This window comes from Aquarana catesbeiana, linkage group LG02, assembly GCF_042186555.1.
Source record: "Aquarana catesbeiana isolate 2022-GZ linkage group LG02, ASM4218655v1, whole genome shotgun sequence".
In the NCBI taxonomy this organism is placed as follows: Eukaryota; Metazoa; Chordata; class Amphibia; order Anura; family Ranidae; genus Aquarana; species Aquarana catesbeiana.
The window spans coordinates 173,146,971-173,169,350 of record NC_133325.1 but is presented as its reverse complement, the minus strand read 5'-3'; the positions used below and the strand labels follow the sequence as shown (position 1 = coordinate 173,169,350).

The 22,380-nt window shown below is 41.1% G+C and overlaps 1 protein-coding gene across 1 annotated transcript in view; it reads left to right on the top strand.

The window, feature by feature from the left end:
- LRP1 (LDL receptor related protein 1) overlaps positions 1 to 22,380 on the top strand; it is a 523,305-nt gene that overhangs the window by 443,114 nt on the left and 57,811 nt on the right. Inside the window, exons 58-70 of the mRNA XM_073613827.1 lie at positions 1,302 to 1,421; positions 1,728 to 1,915; positions 2,014 to 2,219; positions 2,530 to 2,718; positions 3,654 to 3,802; positions 5,272 to 5,365; positions 5,738 to 5,854; positions 6,566 to 6,685; positions 12,310 to 12,432; positions 15,524 to 15,649; positions 15,769 to 15,885; positions 20,569 to 20,675; positions 21,312 to 21,444. Coding sequence (XP_073469928.1) covers positions 1,302 to 1,421; positions 1,728 to 1,915; positions 2,014 to 2,219; positions 2,530 to 2,718; positions 3,654 to 3,802; positions 5,272 to 5,365; positions 5,738 to 5,854; positions 6,566 to 6,685; positions 12,310 to 12,432; positions 15,524 to 15,649; positions 15,769 to 15,885; positions 20,569 to 20,675; positions 21,312 to 21,444 — 1,789 coding nt within the window. The remainder of the gene's footprint in view (positions 1 to 1,301; positions 1,422 to 1,727; positions 1,916 to 2,013; positions 2,220 to 2,529; positions 2,719 to 3,653; positions 3,803 to 5,271; positions 5,366 to 5,737; positions 5,855 to 6,565; positions 6,686 to 12,309; positions 12,433 to 15,523; positions 15,650 to 15,768; positions 15,886 to 20,568; positions 20,676 to 21,311; positions 21,445 to 22,380) is intronic.

Sequence of the window (22,380 nt, the reverse complement as noted above, 5' to 3'; positions counted from 1 at the left end):
CATTGAAAGTGCAATGAGTATGAAGAGAACCAGGAAAGACAAGATTCGCGGAGGCCAAGGAAATAAAGTTTATTGCATGAGTGCTCAACTCTATCAGTGGTAGCCAAAATGTCTAAGAATATGAGTATGGAATACTGGCTATTGGTTTTATCAGTTAGTAAGTCGTTACTAAGTTTTAGTAGGGCAGAAGGCAGACTGGACAGTGGAGATCTCATCACGAACTGTACCGATCTTGTTTTTGATATGATCAGCAATCTCCTGGGCAGTAAGTACATGGGGGGGGATGAGGTAGAGTGTTAAGCCCCATACACACGGGTCGAATGTCTGGAGACAACGGCTGGTTGAAAAAAAACCTCCGATATTTGACCTGTTTGTTTGTCGGTCTGTCCGACAGAAGTTCTCTGACGGGCGTGCAAGCTGGAAAACCTGCAGCTGACTGACTCCCAATTAGCACTCTCAGCCAATGGCAGAGAGCACTGATCGGTGTGTTCTGGTGGGGGGGCGCCCCCCCTGTCATAACACAACAGCTCAGTGGGGGGGGCGGGGGGTACACACTGAATTAATCTTGCATGGATTGCATCCTGCTGGATTGCACGAAACAAAACTGTAGTGTGTACCAGGCTTGAAGCGCACCATAGATGGGATGGTCTTTCGCTCCAGAAATGTGCACTGATAAGTAAATAGGGTGCTGTTTCAACAAATCCCATTTTCGTTACAAATTGACATTTGTATTTTTACTGTTCTTCCCTGCCACACTATAAACCTACAGGGCTGGTGTCTTCATTACCCTTCACTGACTCTCCATAAGTCAGCATAGTCTTCATTACTGGTCTTCCTACACTTAAACATAAGGCATTCTGTCTGCAGTGCCCTTTTAGGTACCCTATAAGCCTAGAGACTTAATGTTTCTATTAATTTTCAGCACTACTTCCCTGGGTAACTGATCTATTGCCTCTATTACCATTTTGTGTTATCCTGTATCCCTACAGGCTTGTATTTATTACTCAACATTATTTTTTGCAGCTTCAGTGTATAGCTACCCATCTAGCGTTTTCAGCACTCTACATTGCTATACTGTAAACATAAAGATTTAGAACCTCCATTACCCTTTTCTAACTTTAACCCCTTAAATTTTCTGCTTCCATTATCCTTTTGTTATAAAATGTTTTATCCTATGGTAACTCACTCCTTCTAGTAAATATACTGTAGTTCACTCAGATTTGTTCTTTGTGCTATTAAAGTGCTGCACTGATTGCTCTCAAGTGTGTACACTGATTATTATGTCTGTTCTGTCTCTGTAGGGTTTGAATAATGCTGTTGCATTAGATTTTGATTACCGAGAAGAGATGATATACTGGACTGATGTTACCACCCAGGGAAGCATGATTCGCCGCATGCATATCAATGGCAGCAATGTCCAGGTATTTATTGTCTGCTAGTTGCTGAACAGCTGTTATTTTGATGGGTGAGGAACAAGTCAGTTGTGGGCATGGTAACTTGGTATGACAAAATGTGTTTAAAAATATATAGGTTAAAAATCCCAATAATAATTAGTGTAATATACTTCAGACTACATTACTATTTTATATTTATATAGATAACTGCACTTAATATGTGTGTGACATATAATTGGATGGCATGGGTTATGCTACATCCTACTTTCCTTACTCAATTAGTCTTTGTGCTGCATAGTTTGAAGGATAGATATGATTACCTCTTCATTGCAGGTTCTGCATCGTACTGGACTCAGCAATCCTGATGGACTGGCAGTGGACTGGGTTGGAGGTAATTTGTACTGGTGTGACAAAGGAAGGGACACTATTGAGGTTTCCAAACTAAATGGGGCTTATCGCACGGTGTTGGTGAACTCTGGTCTGAGAGAGCCACGTGCACTGGTGGTTGATGTAAAACACGGGTAAGAATCTCCTATAATGTGTTTTTTGTTTTTTCATGAGATCATGTTATGAGGTCAGCATATGACAATATGGTATTTGCCATTCTTTGTATTCACAGCTACCTATACTGGACAGACTGGGGGGACAACTCCTTAATTGGTAAGATTGGTATGGACGGCACCAACCGCAGTGTCATTGTTGACAGCAAGATAACTTGGCCCAATGGCCTGACACTGGACTATATCAACGACAGAATATACTGGGCTGATGCGAGAGAGGATTACATTCAGTTTGCCAACCTTGATGGTACCAACCGGCACACCGGTAAGTTGATTTGTATTGAAATCTGACAATTGTTACAAAACAGAATTTGTAAAACAATAAAAAGAATATTGTCTAAGGATATATATTTATAATCTTAGTAACAAATAAGGTAGAAAAATTTCAAGTGTGTCAAAATAAAAAATCACAGTGAACCAGCGTTTAATTGATCCTTGCATCAAGAAAAACAAACGTCATCCACATGATATTTCAATTTCAGCTAAATTAAAAATCCTACCCAGTACAGAATTAAGCCTGTAAATGTTTATCTCTGTGATTGGTTTTTATAAAGTTCATTTTTTCTTCCTCACAGTGCTCAGCCAAGATATCCCACACATCTTTGCACTGACACTTTTTGAAGATTACATATATTGGACAGACTGGGAAACCAAGTCAATTAACCGAGCGCACAAGACCACAGGCGTAAACAAGACCTTGTTGATCAGCACTTTACATCGACCCATGGACATACACATCTACCATCTCTACCGACAGCCTGATGGTGAGTATATTGGGACGCTTATACCTCATACCCACTTTTTTATTTGTAGAGTTGACACAGCATTTGCTGTATGCTCACTGCCCACTTTATTAGGTATAGTATATACTTCTCATAAAAGGGTGCTCCTGGTCAGCAACTAGTTATGGTGTGATATTCAAATTATTCTTAGCTGGAGCCCTGTGTATACCAAGCACATTTTCACACACCATTTCAGCACTGAACAATTGATAAGAATGTCAGTGGATCTGTAGAAGAATTCTGTGTATGCCCAGCTCTGACCCAATTGTCACCATGGTCATGTAGCCCATCCTGTTGAACGTTCACCCTCACTGTTGTAAAGGGTGGTTAACTGGGCAGTTGTGGACTTCCTTTTTGGATGAATGAGTCTTTCCTTTTACAAACCAAATGGTTTTTGTCTGCAGAAATTCCGCTTCTTTGAATTTTTTTTTACATTTTATTTTATTTTCATACTATTTTCTAAATACTTGACAGTGTCTTTATGTTTTATGTATTGAGTTGTAGCCACATGAACTGCTTTTTGAATATTGGTGAACAGTTGTACCTTAAAAAGTGGCCACTGAGTACTTATAATAATCTTATATAACAATATATTATTCTTTACATAGAACCTTTAAAATGTTCACAATAGATACTTTTTATTAATTTTGGATATGATTCAACAGTTGAAAGAATATTTATGCACTCAGAAAAACTATTTTATTGCAGAAATTATAGGCTGATCTGTACACCTAAGGGCTGAAGAAAAGCTGTTACTTCTAACCTGAGGGGTTTTTGTATGAGTGTCTTGTTAGAGTTCATTCAAGAGGCCACAATAGAATGCTGTATTGCAGCGCATTTCATTATGTTAGTAAATATCCCACCAGTCTCCATTTCTATGAATGTCTTGCTTTAGTGAGCCTTTCTTCCTGTTTTAGTTCCCAATCATCCCTGCAAATCCAACAATGGTGGATGCAGTAATCTGTGCCTTCTGTCACCTAACGGTGGATACAAATGTGCTTGTCCAACTAACTTCTACCTTGGAGCTGATGGGAAGACCTGTGTCTCCAACTGTACTGCCAGTCAAGTAAGTATATTTGCATGTGGTTATTCTCTGAGGTAAAGGACATTTATCATAAGCAATGGGGGTTTGTAAAAGCTTTATCGGCAGATCACTTAAGCTGGGTACACACACATTAAAATTCGACCGGTTCAGAAGGAACTACGATCTGTGTGTATCCCTGTATCTTCAACAGAAGCCGACTGGCTTCTGCCAAATGGTCCTGTTGGAAAGCCAGCGTTCAATCAACTGATCACTGTATTCTGATGGGGGCCACCCTCTACAATTTGTGATTATGTGTTGCTTTTGTAGCTTAACGTGAACCTGTGAGAAAAAGCAAAAATCAAAAAAAATCAAGCAAACTAGCAACTTAGCCTATACTTCTTTTGAGAACCTTCCTAAATAGCATTTACTTTGTCAAACAGCAGAATTGGCACTACTTCTTCCTGTAACCCACAGTTAAGTGACTGGGATTCTAGCAGCCTATTAGTGGGCCGGATCTAATTGCAGGGTGGCAGTGCAAATAGTAACCCTGACAAATTGGCATTCACAAAGGGCACTGGCTGTAGCTGGACACACACCATAAAGTAGTAGGCACAAACTGCCGAGTTATAACCTGTCTACTAAAGCTGCTAGTTTGCCTCATCTCTATATCGCAGAAAGCCTTAAAAACAATTAATACCATTCACAGATATACCTTACCATATTTAGATAGGAATAGTGATAGATGACATTGGGGGTTATTTACCAAAGACAAATCCACTTTGCACTACAAGTGCACTTGAAAGTGCACTTGGAAGTGAAGTCGCTGTAGATTTGACGGGGACATGCAAGGAAAAAAAAAAACAGCATTTTAGCTTGCATATGATTGGGTGATAAAATCAGCAGAGCTTCCCCTCATTTCATATCTTCCCCTCGGATCTACAGCAACTGCACTTCCAGTGCACTTTCTAGTGCACTTGCAGTGCAAAGTGGATTTGCTTTCAGTAAATCAACCCCATTGTATTTAATATTGCTGCCCAGTCTGTTTTATGGAAGCGGGTGTTACAGGGTAATGTTGGTTTAACCTGTGGCACTTGTTAGCATTCCTGTACAGGAAGAATTGTCTTTTCATTGTGGAGAAGCAGTTACCCCATAGTACTGTACAGGCTTGATCATAAATATCTTCAAGGTTGAAAAGTTTTGGGAACTTTGCTATATTTTGGTGTACTGTTGCTACCATTGACCAAAGCAGACATTTTGGCGTTTTTATGAATGGTTATCTAAACACATAAAAACACATTTAGTACATTTCTGCAATGCAAATCCATTTCCTCGTGTGTTATCCCTTAATAAACAAAGAAAGTACAGAAGAATACTTGTTGATCTACCAGAAATCCAGTAAACTCCTGTTTAAGCTGATAACTGTGCATCTTCGGCACTGAAATCACCCCAAGTAGTGGTGTTCTCTCCCAACTCCCTCTTCTTATCATCCCCATGTCTATTTACTTTTTCAGTTTGTGTGTAAAAATGACAAATGCATTCCATTCTGGTGGAAGTGTGACACTGAGGATGACTGTGGAGACCGATCAGATGAGCCAGCTGACTGCCGTATGTATAACTACTTGTTTGTTTTTTCTGCCTTGTATTGTATTCTTTTGGTTGTTTTTTAACTCTATTGCTTTACATCACTGATGCTCATTTTCTGCATGATGACCCATAAAAAGTATATAACTGATAAAAACTGAATTTTTAATCAAATTTCACCAATTTGCATCTCCACAAAGCTGACTTTTAGGCGCTATTCCTTAAAGAGCACCTGTAGTGTATTAAACATAATGTTGTAAGGGAGATATGGCTGTGGTAGATAACTTACTTTCAGTGATGAAATATAGAGCTCTCTTTAGCAGGTGCACGTTTTATTACACAGTGCAATACACACATCTTTTGCTGTATTTTAAAGTGTTTTTTGTTTCTTTTTAGCGGAATTCAAATGTCGCCCAGGACAATTCCAGTGCTCCACTGGAATCTGTACCAATCCCGCCTTCATCTGTGATGGTGACAATGACTGCCAGGACAACTCCGATGAAGCCAACTGCGGTGAGACTGTTGGCACAGATGAAGCACTATGTGTTTTTTAGGAAATCAGGAACAGGATTTTTCTACAACCCCAATTCCAAAAAAGTTGGGACACTGTGGAAAATCTACACAAAAACAGAATGCAATGATTTGGCCATGTTTACCAGTGTAGCATTTCTCAGTAGAATGATAGATGTGACTTAATCTAACTTTGAGAGAAAGCCCAGGGCCTGGGATCCAAGTGGCTTCAGAGGGACACAGTGATTGATTTAAAGGCAGCACAAGGTGCACACAATGCACAATACTGTTTGTTACTTTATGCACCTTCAGTTGTGTGTGACACATTATAGTGCAAATTCTGTTGCCAAGTATAATTACAGTCCAACCTACAGATCTTGAGGTGTTATGCATCCTGAATGAGCAGATAGAAAGCACCATACCAGTTTTGTTTTTTTTAAGAAAATGTATTGACTTTATGCAAATTAAATGTACTGGCAAAAAAAATGTTATATTTTGGTGTGTTGAGCATGTTGGTTCAATGTATAATTGCAGCCAATTTAGCAATAAATTCTTTATTTACTGAATAGCCTTTAATCAAGTTGGTTGCTATGGATTACGTTGCTACATTTTTTCTTTCCTGCAAATTATACATTTACTTTTACATGTACACCTCATCTATATACATGCGTTTCCTTTATGCCATTATGTATATTTCTGTTCTATTCCCTGTAGATATTCATGTGTGTTTGCCCAGCCAGTTCAAGTGTACCAATACTAATCGCTGCATACCAGGAATCTTCCGCTGCAATGGTCAAGACAACTGCGGTGATGGAGATGATGAAAAGGATTGTCGTAAGTATCTTACAGAATATGTCCCTTCCCAATTCTCTCGTGTTCCGCAAATATCATTGCCGTACGATGTAAAGCGGAACTCAACTGTATCGCAACACCACAACCTGAAAACACTATTTAATTCAGTTTTAATTTAAAAAGCAAACGCCCTCATCCATTCATGTCTCCATGCTTTATTTTGTTGAGAAATCACTTTGAAAAGCACTCCCCTAGCATTTCTAGCTGCGGCCATCTTGAGTAAGGGCAGATGATTCATGTATTACTTCCTAGGAATACATCTGCTCTTAGCTCAGGCATGCAGGCAGAAGGGTGTGCTTGGCTCCTTCCCTCCTCCAGATGAAATAAAAAAATGCCCATAAAGACTCCAGGAATGTATGACCTCAACATGGCCTAGGCCGGAAACCAGGAAGCAACCGAAGAAATTTAAAATAAAAAGGTTAAAACGAGTAAATAATATTACAGCTTCCTTCTCTATTTACAAATGCTAGCAGCAATAAGGGTTAAAAGTAGTTAATGTTGATTGAGAGAGTTTAGTTCTGCTTTATTAATGCAATATATTGAAAATGATAAGTGAGCAGCCAAAATACAGACCAAGCTATAATAGGACTATTGCTGACCCGAGGCTCCGGTCGTCAAAATAATAAGTGATAGTATATAGTTTCTCCTGAGATATTTAGGGCAAAGTCCCTCATGTTGTAAGAAAAGAGGCCTGTGATCTCTTGCTGCAGTGCACGGCCATGTGCTGTATATGTTGGGTTATTCATTCTCTTTCCTGTTGTCTCGGCGCTCCAGCCAGGCGATGGTATCTTCAGGGGTTTCAAAGAAAACGGCTCGGCCATCATCCTCCACATGAAGGCGTGCGGGGAATAACATTGAGTATTTAAGATTTTTGATGCGCAGGCGCCTCTTGGCTTCGGTGAAGTTTTGTCTGCGCTTCTGTACTTCAGTGGAAAAATCAGGGAAGATGGCTACCTTAACGTTGCCAATGGGTATATTACCTTTCAACCTTGCCATGCGCAGCGTTGTGTCGCGGTCTTTATAATTTAGCAATTTGGCGATAAATGTTCGGGGCGGGGCACCTTGTGGTGGCGGCCTGGCGGGCATACGATGCGCTCTTTCGACAGGAAACGTGGGCGAAAAGGCCTCCCTGCCATATGTTGTAATTAGTAATTGTTCCAGGAATGTGGTGGGGTCTTTCCCCTCCGTCCCCTCCGGCAGGCCAATGAAGCGAAGGTTGCACCTGCGAAGCCTGTTCTCCATGTCATCTTGCTTTGCCAGGAGTTGATTGATCTGGTATTGCATGCGTTCAGAGGTAGTCTGTAATGGCGGGATCGCGTCCTCCACCTCTCCTAGTCTGGTCTCAGATGTCTTAACTCACTCCTTAAGCTTATGCAGGTCTTGTCGGACCAGGGAGACATCTACCTTCACCTCCTCAATTTTGGTCGTGAGGGCAGCCTGGAGTGCAGAGATGGCTTTCAGCACTCTATCCGTGTCAGCGCCCACCACCTCCCTCCTCTCCGACGCGGTGCCGCCATCTTCCCCCAGGTTGTCTTTATCCTGACGGCGGTACTTATCAAGTTTGGCAGCCGCGTCAGACTTGGGTTTCATCGGGGCCATGATTGTGAGTAAGAGGTGGCAGACGCAGCTGGCTGGGCAGATGCGGAGTTGGCACAGAGGGCGAGCTGGGGAAGTTTAGAGGTCAGGAACAGCAAGATAGTCACTACACGTATCGTCTAGGACAGGTCCTCAATCCCGGTTCACCCCCGATGGGTCCGAGTACCCCTAGCAGGCTTGGGTAAGGACTATGCTTTGGCGGGCAGGGGCACTGAGATTGTTAGCTGGGGTTCAGATCAAGCAGAGGAGAGATGGGAGGGTCAGGGGTGCCCGACAGAGAGTAGCAAAATGGGTGCCACTCACCTGGAGGATGCAGAGGTCATCTGTAGGTCTGGGCACTGTGAAGTCTCTGGAGGAGTTGCAGGGAGCAGAAGGTGGGCTAAATGATCCACTTTACTGGGTGCAGAGTCCAGGAAGGAGGAATGTAGTGCTGGTGAAGGGGCCCGGGAGTACTAAGATGGCCGCCAAGACCAGGCTGAAACCACTGCCCGGGCCCGGGGCTGTCGCTGTGTGGGAGGGCACTACTCAGTTCAGACCCCCAGTCAAAATCCGGTGCAGCAGGATCAGTGTTTGGTGGGGGAGCCAAGTACCAGAGGGGCCAGAGCACAGCACTTATGGAGAGGCCGAGAGGAGCAAGATGGCCGCCAGAGCTCCGGACCAGGCCGAAGCCGCGGCCTGGATTTTAGACTGCCGCCGTACAGGAGGGTACCGCTCCGGTTAGACCCCTGACTGGAAGCCCGTGGAGCAGGGTCTGTGTGCGGCAAGAGATCCAGATGCCAGGTAAGCCAGGAGGGAGTATGGATGAGGAGGCCGAGTGGAGCAAGATGGCCGCCGGAATCGACTAGGCCGAAGCCGCGGCCTGTAGTTGTGGCTGCCGCCGCGGAGGAGCGCCGTGCCGGTCGGAACCCCCGTCCAATCAGAGGCCCGCTTAGTCAGATCTGTATATGTGAAGGGCCTCCGGGGGGTATGTCAGGTTGTTGCAGGATGTCACTGAAAAGCAGGATTGATGTGGATTCAGGAGTATTGGACGGAGCTCGGGTCTTATGCGCCCTACTCCATGTTGTAGCAGGCCACGCCCCCCCAGACCAAGCTATAATAAATGGATTCCTTAATAATACCTACTAAACAAAGGGTGGTTTTGAAGTATCACATAATAAATATTACCATCAGAGATTTGGTAAAGACCTAGTGCAGCAGAAGAGGACGGAATGGGGCTCTGGGGGAATGTAGTAGCTTGATCTCCTTCCTCGAATTCATGCAGGAAGCCTACATATATAGTGCACAATAGGAACTGTTCGCTAACTTTTTAGGACAGTGACTACAGGAACAGGAATGAAACCTATTAATATATTCCAAACTTAAGATATGTATCTGGGCTGGAACTTTGTCTTCATGTACAATGAATTCAAAGCTAATATTAAAAAATTGCCTCTAGATATTCTGGTTCTCCCACAGTATGCAAAGCAGAAACATACCATTTACTGCTTTTATTCCAGGGATTGTAAGAATATAAACCTGAACAACCACAACATACAGGGATATACAATGTAATACTGACTTATAATCACACACATAGGATGGACTTGTGTCTTTTTTCAACCTCACCTACTATGTAACTCTATGGGTCATCTCTATATTTTCTATTTGATTTGAATCAAATGTTATTAAATATCTCATGTAGCATTTCTTTCCTTTTTAGCTGTCTTTTATTTTGGTAAAGCAGAGTGCATTGGATTTATATATATAGATAGATAGATAGATAGATAGATAGATAGATAGATCTATATATATCTCTATATATAGATCTATCTATCTATCTATCTATCTATCTATCTATCTATCTATCTATCTATCTATCTATCTATCTATCTATCTATCTATCTATCTATCTATCTATCTATCTATCTATCTATCTATATCTATTATATATATCTATCTAGAGATTAGATAGATAGATACACACAAGTGGATAAAAAAAAAACTAAACACCCCTGTTAAAATGTCAGGTTTCTGTGATGTAAAAAAATGAAACCAAGATAAATCATTTCAGAACTTTTTCCACCTTTAATGTGACATATAAACTGTACAACTCAGTTGAACAACAAACTGAAATCTTTTTGGTGGAGGAAAGGAAAAATAAAATAATATGGTTGCATAAGTGTGCACACCCTGAAACTAATACTTTGTTGAAGCACCTTTTGATTTTTATTACAGTACTCAGTCATTTTGTGTATGAGTCTATCAGCATGACACACTTTGACTTTTACATTTGCCCACTCTTCTTTGCAAAAACACTCCAAATCTGTCAGATTGTGAGGGCATCTCCTGTGCACAGCCCTCTTCAGATCACCCCACAGATTTTTAATCGGATTCAGGTCTTGGCACTGGAAGGACCATTCCAAAACTTTAATCTTCTTCCATTGAAGCCATTCTTTTGTTGATTTGGATGTATGCTTTGGGTTATTGTCATGCTGAAAGATGAAGTTCCTCTTCATATGCAGCTTTCTAGTAGAAGCCTGAAGGTTTTGTGCCAATATTGACTAGTATTTGGAACTGTTCATAATTCCCTGTACCTTGACGAAGGCCCCTGTTCCAGATAAAGACAAACAGCCCCACCACCATGCTTCACTGTGGGTATGGTGTTCTTTTGGTGATGTGCAGTGTTGCTTTTGCACCAAACATATCTTTTGCAATGATGGCCACAAAGTTCAACCTTGGTTTCATCAGACCATAACACATTTAACCACATGCTTTTGGGAGACTTCAGATGTGTTTTTGCAAAATTTAGCCAGGCTTGGATGTTTTTTTTTCATAAGAAAAGGCCACTCTACCCCATAACCCAGACATATGAAGAATAGGGGAGATTGTCACATGTACCACACAGCCAGTACTTGCCAGATATTCCTGCAGCTCCTTTAATGTTGCTGTAGGCGTCTTGGCAGCCTTCTTGACCAGTTTTCTTCTCGTCTTTTCATCAATTTTGGAGGGACGTCTAGTTCTTGGTAATGTCATTGTTGTGCCATATTTTCTCCACTTGATGACTGTCTTCACTGTGTTCCATGGTATATCTAATGCCTTGGAAACTCCTTTGTACCCTTCTCCTGACTGATGCCTTTTAACAATGAGATCCCTCTGATGCTTTGGAAGCTCTATACGAACCATGGCTTTTGCTGTAGGATGCGACTAAGAAAACGTCATGAAAGACCTACTAGAACAGCTGAACTTTATTTGGGTTAATCAGAGGCACTTTAAATGATGGCAGGTGTGTACTGAGTCCTATTTAACATAAGTTTGAATATGATTGCTTAATTCTGAACACAGCTACAACCCGTTATAAGAGGGTGTGCACACTTGTGCAACCACATTGTTTTATTTTTTTTATTTTTACTCCCCCCCCCCCCCCCTCCTATAAAAAAATTCAGTTTGTTTTTCAAATGAGTTATACAGTTTATATGTCACATTAAAAGGTGGAAAAAGTTCTGAAATGATTTATATTTGTCTCATTTTTTTTACATCACAGAAACCTGACATTTTAACAGGGGTATGTAGACGTTTTATATCCACTGTATATATAATCAGAGTGACCTCTGATTTCATGCACATTTTTGTTATTTTTATCTGCATAATATTCTTGTTGCTTGATTAAAACTGGCAAAACACCAGCTGATTTCAGCTGAATCAGCTGAAATTTGATTAGTGGGTGACCATGCCGGCACCACTCGTAGCGACAAACTTTGATCTAAAGATTTAAGGAACCAGGCACAAAATGATTTGGCAAACAGCGACTGCAGCCAGCTGCAAGCACTGTTTGGTATTCCGATGGCCACGGCCAACTTTCAAAATATATAGCCGGCCGGGGAGAATTGTCTATGTGCGCTGTTGAACATGGATGGAGTAATCTGTTAGAATACTTTTTTCAGCCAGCAAGCTAAACAAAAGAAATCTGTGCATGGCCAGCTTTAATCTGTTTAAGCTTAAATAATGTCATTCCTTCTTTTTTTTTATTCCAGCCGAAGTCACCTGCGCTCCAAATCAGTTTCAGTGTGCTATCAACAAGCGGTGTATCCCCCGTGTCTGGGTGTGTGACAGGGACAACGATTGTGTGGATGCATCTGATGAGCCTGATAACTGCAGTAAGGAATTTGGCTTTTGTGACATAATTTCAAAAATAATTATAAGGGGAGGGGGTTACACAGACTGGCTTGAAGCTGGGGAAGTTGTCCATAGCATTCAATCATAGCGGTTTAAAAGCCTAACTCTAGGTTTTGTGTTACTTTAGTTTGTTTGGACCAAGCTGCCAATAAATGTGGCTGCTGTCAGCACTGCATAAATATGTATAGTATCATCTATGTACAGTATTCAATGCTGTGTTCCAATGCAGCGCTACTGAGACTTCCTGTTTATTGCTGGAACAAAATCGAATCAAGCTGAGCACTGCTCAGCATTCACAGGAAGCCTTGTATGAATACAAGTCTTTCTCTGATTGGCCGAGGTGGAGAGGTGGGCATATGACGTCACAATCTTGACCTTTGTCATTCAGGGGAAGCCTGTTATTCAGTCATAAAACATAAGGCTTTCTGTTAATTACTGAGCAGCGCTCAGCCCGAATCAAGTTTGATCCAGCACAAATTGGGAAGTCCTCGTACTGCTGCCAGGACAAAGCGTTGTAGGTAGCATTAGCTACGTGCAGCACATACAGCTGACAGCGGGCACTTCTTTTTTTTTTTTTTTTTTTAATGTTGGGATTTTAAAAAAAGCGTTACAAAACATTGGTAAAAGAAAAAGAAAACCAATAGCGTGGGGAGCATCAGCTGTGCACCAACAACATACTGTAAGTACAAGACCATGCGGCTGCGGTGCAGCCTATGAGGACAAAGCCACTGCAGTGTAGGTAGGTACACAAGCGTAAAACTTAGCAAGACAGAACCTAAAAAAACAAAAGAAAAAGTAGATGTGCTCATACATGTGGCTCACGCTTAGTAAACAGGATGCATGAAGAATCACTCAATGCTCAATTGGTACCCTCAGAGTGCCTGCCTCATACTAAGGCAAGTTAGTTTGCAGATAGCTGAAACAAAAAGGTTAATGCAATTCTTTATTCGATAAAGATGTTATCAATCTACCTCGCCCAAACTTGAATTTCCAGATACATTTCCTATTGGCATAAGTGTCCTTGTACAACGATAAACTGGTATTGATCAGTTGTTGCCAAGATCGAATAGAAGGTGGAGATGGCCGTTTCCAGGAAAAGGTGATCACCTTCCTAGCATAGAAGAGCAGAAGTCCTAAGAGTGTCCTCTCTGCCACAGTGGGAGCAAGATGCTCCACCAGTCCCAAGAGACATATTTTTGTAGTGGGAGAGAAGGGGGTGGCAATTATAGTATTATTTGTGAAAACATGCTCTCCCCAATATTGCACGATAGCTCGACTTGTCCAAAACACATGATAGAAGTCTTCTGTGGAGTGAATCAACAGGCCGATGATATGGTCGAGTCAGTCTTATGAAGCCTATGTGGGGTGAAGTAAGCCCTGTCAAGGATCTTAAACTGGATGAGCCAATCCCTGATATACACAAGCTGTTTAAATGGAGTGTCTCATATATCCTCCTAGTCTTCAGCATCCAGATCTACTCCATCTCCAAGCCACTTTTGTCTGAGCGAGGATAAATCAGGGAGATGAGCCATTATCAGGTGATTTTATAGAGTCGAGGTTGGCTTCTCCATATCAGGGGTCCTAAGCAGAGCTTCAAGGTCAGAGCATGCTAAACCAAGTTGCAGAGTAGGAAATTAGGAGTTGAAGGCATGGGAAAGCTGCAGATATCGGAATTGGTAATCGGCCGGTATATTCTAGGCCATGCAAAGGCTGGGGAATGGAATTAAAGTACGATTCACCACTATTTGTGAAATAGTTTTATTTTTAAACTTGGCCCAGCAATGGGGGTCCAGGAATAGGGTAAAAATCAGGCAAAGGAGGGATTTTTCCATAATGGGGTATGCAGAGAAAGTGTTTCTAAACTGAGAGTCACTGTGTAACCCCACTTTCCAGACCTGGTAGTCATCATAGAAGGTATTAACTGGTAAGGACCCCTGTATGACAGCGATTGTAGGGCCTCAACTTATTGTTGCACAGCTGCACCCCAGTATAGTGAAGGAGTTAGAGGTGTCTGGGCTCAGCCACCAATGCGCAGTCACCAACTGGGTGGCGAGAAATTATTTATAGCCAGTTCCCCCTGTAGGGTGGGCCGTATGTGCATGGTCTGTTTAGTATGGGGGTTGGCATCCCCACAGGAAGAAAGAAAAGAGTTGGTTAAGTTGAGTGATAAATGAATTAGGAATCCACTGTGGCGAATTTCAGAACAGGTAGGTGTATTTAGGTAAGATTTTCATTTTAAGGAGGATGCGGCCGCATTTCTTAGTAATGGAAAAATGTTGTTTAAACCAGCTTGGCCCAAATTAACTATTTAAAGTTACACAAAACCTGGAGTTAGGCTTTAAATACATGAAGGAACAGGTTTACTCTGGGTAACTGTAAACTTCAAGAAAAGTAGCTGCTGACAAATAGTATATATAAATAGTATGTGCATATAGTCAGCCATACACAGACAAGCTTTACAATCCTCACTTCCAATAGTCAGCATGTAAGGTGAACTTCTGTGCAATAATGAGCATCAGAAGTGCTTGTTATCACTCACTGGGATACTGAAAATCTCTTCTCCCTATTGCGTCTTTCCTTAGTCAAACACTCATGGGGGGAATAGCTGCAGTGGGTCTGGCATTTATGTGACTGCTGCTCATTGTTCTCAGTAAGTGATTTGTCTGTCTGTGTTCAGCCTGTTCCTTTCATATAAAATTGCTTCTTTTTCATATCAATTTTGTGAATACTTTTGATAATGGAGTTTCAATATGTACAATCTATAGGGCTCATACAGTGAGTGTATGTATCATGTGCATGTTTTTTTTTTTTTTTTTTTCAAAATTCCATTTTATTGTACTTCCAAACAGTAGGTTCTCCCAGGGCAGCTAATCATAACAGCTGGAGCTGCAGCGCCAAAGCCTGCATTATGGGCAGATGCTGTTTTTTGTTGTTGTCCTCGAAGGTCCTCTCAGCCACCTTGCTCAAAGCACCCTTTCAGCCCCTGGCGGGCATTAGAACACACTGGATGTTTCTGTGTCACCTGTATGTGGCAGTCTTTGTTGAGTCACTTTCTGGTGTTTTGCTCTGCAGCTCAAATGACTTGCGGAGTGGATGAGTTCAGGTGTAAGGACTCTGGAAGGTGCATCCCCGCACGCTGGAAATGTGACGGTGAAGATGACTGTGGAGATAGCTCAGATGAACCCAAAGAAGAATGCGGTATGATACGTTTTTGAATCACCAACACATTCATAAGATCCTTTTGCTACAATGCTGACGTTATTCCTGTCTGTCAGTGACACACCGTAAATAGAGATTATGTTTTTGTTTAATCCCAGATGAGCGAACATGTGAACCTTATCAGTTCCGCTGCAAGAACAACCGCTGCGTCCCTGGCCGCTGGCAGTGTGATTACGACAATGATTGTGGTGACAACTCTGATGAGGAGACCTGCAGTATGTCCATCTTACCTGCATTCAATTGTCATTTACTGCTAACCAGCTCAGTCATTCATATTGTAAAAGGGTGACTAAATATTAGTTGTCAGCAGATAGAGTGGCATTCTTTTACTATACATTTCCAAATAATCAACCTGATTCTACACTTAAGACTTAACCTGACCTACTCTAAAGCAAGCTATAGATGATGCAATTTTTGTTTTTGCAACCATGGGTTGAAGTAAAGAAAATAGCGGCTATAGCCGTCTGCAAAAATCACATGCAATAAAATCTGATGGATCAATTCAGTACAACCTGTCTGTCCATAGATAGGTTGAATCTCGGCCAGTCCTTGCTAAACCATCTGAGATTCGATCCATCTATGGCCAGCTTGAAGCCTCTTTCACACAGGCTAAAAAAACACAGTGTTTGTAGCCATGAGTTTGTTCTTACAGATCTGAACACAGGTGCATTTTTGTCTATGGGACAAGTGTACACAGCTGTATAAAGTTGCAGAAATGTGTTCAGAGCCATAAAAAAAATGCGGTAATTTACACACATATGTTTGTATATGGAAGCATGCAGGAGCATAAATTGCAACACTGGTAGCTCTGGTAGATCTTTATAAAACATAACTTTTTTTTTTTTTTTAACTCAGGATTTTTCTGTTAGTGAGATCATGCATATAAACATCAGTAAATTATTAAGTCCATGTGCAAGGGGCCTGAGACCCTTTTCACACTGACGGGACCGTCTATCCGTTTTTCTTCCATCCGTCAATGGACGACAATGCATTCCTATGGGCAAACGGATGACCGTCCATTACTATCCGTTAACCTTCGCTTCCGTTTTTATCCGTTTCTTTTAACATACAAGGCTGCGTCCAGATCCGTGAAAATGGATATTAACTGACGTTAACGGACAATGTCCGTCAACGTCCGATCAGTTAAGATCTGTTTTGAAGAAATAATTTTTTTTGTGTTTATCTGTATGGGAGGAGCAATGCTTTCTGGGTAATTTCCTAGGGCACAGAAACTGCTGTAAAAACGGATGAAAAAATGGGTGTAAACGTGTACATTAACGGATGAAAACGGATATTAACGGAACGGAAGACGGATGAAGGAACGGATAAGAACTGATACATTTTTAACGTGGGTAAACTGACGGTGCCCATGTGAATGAGGCCTAAATAATTAACCTGAGTTCTGTCTGTAGAAGTGGATGTGTGGCTGCATCAACCAGTCATGTCCACGCCTTTTGATTTTCCTAGTTTGCAGTTAATAAGAAAAGTTGGATTCAGGCTGGTATGACTAATGCTTTTAATTTGTTTGCTGTCATTATGATACATGAAGCAGAGGTCTGATTTCTAGAAATCTGTCCGATTTCCTCCTGTTGTTTCAGGTTATCTTGCTTTCTCACTGCATCTCATGCTCCTGTTGTTGACACCATTTTTCCTTAACCATCTGTCTGGGGCACGTACAAGTTTTGTTTCAGCATAGAAGCTCACCTTTTGTTCTCACATGTGTACTTGTGTTGGTTCCATTTCACCTCATGTTATGTTTTTCTCCATTTTAACACTGTCGTCCCTGGGGGCATCCAGAGGTAGGTGCAGAACAGTCTTTACATTTAACATGACTAACCATGCTGCTCCCTCCCCTTGCTATATGCTTCCTGGCTTGCTCTCTCCTTCTGTTGTAATGTGATCCAAGCATGTCTCCTGAAAACCCAGGACAGGAAGAATGGATTGTGTATACAGACAAAAGCATTAATATGTGTGTTTTCTATTCAAATTTACATGCTGATTTATATACATTAGGACTAGTCTGTACTTGAAATGTAGGTCTGGACAAAATATAAACAAATGCAGTATATGTCTGCAGAACATGCACATATCCCTAGAAAAGTAGCTGCTAATACTGCAACAAAATACGCTCCTAAATTCCTGTAGTATGCAGTCAACTTTGCCTCTGTATCATTACTGGAGTTGTTCTCTGCTGGACTACAGGACACTTCCCATTCTCCTCGCCAAAGTGTAAGCGGGTGGTGTTTTGTACTCCAGCAGAGGAGAACTCGGGACTGACAACACTGCTTGGAATTTGAGTGTAGCAGAGGTAGTGTTTTCAGTTCAGTACAGTAAGTACAGTACAGTAAGTTAGGAGCTACATAGATATGTAGCAAATCCACTGGTATTTTTTTTATTCTTAGTGTTTTAAAGGGACAAAGAGAGGGAAATGTGCATGATTGAAAGCGATGTACTGCATATTTTTCAATTATTAAGACATACATTTTTAAATATACTGTACCTTCAGTAAGTCTATTTATTTCAACCTTATTAGGAGCCTTTCCGTTGCCACCTGTAGAGAAAATAGGAGTGTTCACTAAGACAGGAAAGTAGGGACTGCCATAAAACCATTGTCAAATTTTTTAGCCCTTCTTCACTCTACTAGCATTGAGGAAATTTTTCATCACTTTTTGTCCTTACTGGAAGTTTATCACTTCCTGACCTTACAGGAAGTGAGGCGAAATCTCCTCAACAGGGGGCACAAAAGCACTAGACTTAGTCCAGTGGGTGGGGCGAAACATGTTTGGGGATGGAGTTAGGCTGAGGCTATCACTTATTACATGCTGAGCTTGTATGGTGTGTGGTGGCTGAGATTTTTCTCTTTGGTCTGAGCAATAGAAATCAGGAAGAAGCTTTCTGGCCTGTTCAAGATAAACTAAATAGTATTGGCTGGAGTTGGGTTTTACCTGTTCAAATGTAAAATGTACATTGTGGAGATGGTGTAAAGAACTTTCTTCTAGAAAAGTTGGTGATGACAGCATTAAACAGTGTTGACCAACATTCAACATTTTTTTATATCCATGCATGAAGCCCCCCCAATTCTTCCACTAGCTTTGAATAAAATTGACATTAAATACCATGGAGTTAAGCAGTCATATTCCTTAATATAAAATGTAGTAGTAGTTTGGGTATTCATATAACATTATATTGTCAATCTACCGAACCTTATATCTTCGTCCTTGCTAGATGATAAAAACTTAAACCACCTGGCAGTTTTCGATATATGAGAAACCTCAGCACCACCATTAGTCTACCGCAAAATATGCAATACACCATATATGACAACAGATGGACATCAATCTGGAATGCTCAGCTGATGTATCCCTCTTAAGACTGGGGAATCCAAAAACAAGTACAAAGAGAACAGACAGGAATGTGCAAATGCCTAGTGCATTATTAGGGTTTGTTTCTGCCATTTTATTGCTTTTATATTTTTCATTTTTATGAATACCCGCTTTGTATCTTCCACATTTTTAGATATTTAGCCCTCATGCACACAGGCTGTTAAAAAAACGTTATGAAAACGCCAGTATCTTTGCAGTGATTTTTTTTAACTTTTTTCAGCTTTTTTCAGCGTTTTTGCAATAGCGTTTTTGAGCATTTGTTAGCGTTTTTGAGCGTAATTTTTTTTTTTTTTTTCAATGGATCAAAAACGCTAAAAAACGGTGAATGACGTTTTTGAGCGTTTTTGAGCGTTTTTCAGCATTAGAGCGTTTTTACAGCTGAAAAACGTCTTTCAGAACCCACTGGTCCTGGGTTTTTTTTACAGCTTAAAAACGCCTATGCCACTTGCAGCTCAAAAACGCCTAGGTGGGCATGAAGCCATAGACTAACATAGACAGGCCTTTTTAAGCTGCAAAAAAAGCTCAAAAAAGCAGCTGTAAAAACGTCTGTGTGCATGAGGACTAAATCTCTGGTAATGCACTAGGCATATGTACCTTTCATGTCTGTTCCCTTTCCAGCTTAACTTAACTAGTTTAAATCTGCCAAATGCAGTCCAGGTGCATCAAGACAAAGGTGTGCAAAGACCCTGGTTTTCTATGTGGAAGCAGTGGTCCCTCTGCAGGGGTCCGACACACTCCCTGCTAAGTCAAAGCTTTCTAGTTAACAAGGGTCATGAGCTTTGCTGATTGTAGAGCTATATGTGTGACTCAGCATGTAGGACCTGTGCAGAGATACCACTACTTACACATAGAGAACAAGGGTCCTTTTCTGTATCATGCTGGTAATTGATAGACTTTCAACAGGCTGTGATCTCTTTCTAAAGAAAAAAAAATGCACTGTGTTTAGATGGTTTTAACTGGAAACACAGTTGGGCTTTAATGGTCCTTTCACACCTTTGTGTTGTGGCCAAGTGTTTGGTGATGCAGGTTATGTGCGCTGGTGCGCTGCAGTTACATTATTTTGAATGGCACTCCAATGCACCTCTAAAGTGCTGCTGTGTGCCACCATGTGTTGCTGTGCACTGTGTTAGAGAAAATGCAGCAGGTACTATTTTTGATTCTTTGTGGTGAATTTGGAAGCCCATTCAAACAAATGGGCTGCCTTGACATGGCACAACATAGAGTATTTTAACCACACTTCAGTAGGCTTCTCTGGTGAGATTTGGCCTTCAATTTGAACAGTTCTAAGGGTTACACAGTAAAATTAAGTGATTCTAAGGAATGGTGCTGAAAAATCTGTACAAGCCTGTCTTATTTCTATACTGGATCCTTTGTTTTTCAGTTGGAGTTGAGAATACTGTTCCTCTTTACTTCACTTTAGTAAATGCAAACTTAATTGGAGTCTTACCAGTTAGCACAGATATGTGATATTGCTATGGGTCATCTTACATCATTTCCCATCTCTTTAATTTTTAGCACCGCGGCCATGTTCAGAAAGTGAATTTTCTTGTGCCAATGGGCGTTGTATTGCTGGTCGATGGAAGTGTGATGGTGATCATGATTGCATTGATGGCTCAGATGAGGTGAGCACCTGTTAACAAATATGATGTTACTAAAATCCTATACTGACAGGAGGTTGTAAGCTGTCATTATGGTCTCTCCTTCTGAAAATACTAGTCATTTGGTTGCAATGACTTCATTATTTTGAGTCACTGATGTGATGATAAAGAGTTTTAACTTTAAAGGCTACAGGTTTGTTCTTGGTCAGTGGCTGAGGAAGTACTAAAGCTGGAGGATCAGAATGACAACCAGCTAACATTTTGCAAGTCTGCAATGTCTCTGATTATTTTAGTAATGTGAGAAGTGGAAATCCGCCACTAGAGGGTGCAACTGTCACAAAAATGATGATGAAAATGTTATTATTTCTATTACCTTGTTACTGTGGTACTTACCTCACAACTACTGTAAAGTTTCAGATTTTTGTCCAAAGTAATGTACCAGTTTGGCCTTCTGTTTATTGTTTTTCATGATAACCTGGAGCCTAGTAGTTTGATAAAAGTATACAGGTGGATAGGAGACCATTAAAACAGCAGACTTTTGGTTATTATTGGGATGCTTGTTGGCACTCTAGTGTGCTTGTATTACCAAGTCATTAGCTGAATTTACTTAGAAAATTTACTTAGAAAATTGAGGGTATTCCCTCTGTTGTCTAAAAACAGAAAGATTGCGTGCTGAGATGTGAACCAGACCAATTCCCGTGTTCAAACGGCCACTGTATTCCACACCGCTGGGCCTGTGATGGGGATTCTGACTGTATGGATGGAAGTGATGAGTTGAATTGCAGTACTAGAGGTAAGTGTGCCTTTTTTAAATTAAAGATCTGTATGTGATTGATTCATATGTAGATTGTCCTAGCATGAAAGACTTTAGGGTTGATTTACTAAAAGCATGTAGACTGTTCACTTTGCAAGTGGAGTTGCTCTCTGCAAGGGAATTATCCCCAGAGCTTAGTGAATGTGGCAACGCTTCACTTTCCAAAGAATACCTAATCATGTGCTAGGAAAATAAAAACAAAACACATTTTTGCTTGCACATAATTGGTTGATGGAAATAAGCAAAGCTTCACCTCATTCACTAATCTGTGGGGCAATCCATTTGCAGAGTGCAACTAAACTTGTAAAGCGATCACTCTATTGGCTTATAGCAAATCAACCCCTCTATGTTGCTTGTGTGTTTCCTCTGCTAAAACCGGTTAATGCATTCTAAGTATGACATGTTTGTCAGTTGACGGTATTTACCTCCTTTATACCTATGTAACATACTTAAAGTGGATGTAAACCCTCACATATACCCAGTGTAGTGAACAGCCTCAAATGATACACAGAGATGAAACAAATCTCCCTACATAAGTTTTTCATGTATATCTGCTGTCTTCATCTTTATATATTCTTTAGAAAGTGCTCTTCCTGTTAAAGGTTTTTCTCTTCCTGGTTAGCACTGGGAGTGGATTATTGGCATACAGACAAAACAGCTGATTGGAGGAAAGGCACACACCCCCCCACTCCTCATAGGCAAAGGATAAAAGGAATGTGCAGAGCTCTGCTCTTAGACCGCAAGCTGACTGCAGTTCTATTTATAGCAACCTCCCCAGCACACACTTCTATCTCCAGTCTCAGAGAACTTGTGAGATGTTATTAGGCTGATAACAGAGATATGGAGCAAGAGACCGCTACAGGACATAGTGCTTTGGAGAGAGATAAGAAAACACTGCAGATACATTTGTGCCCA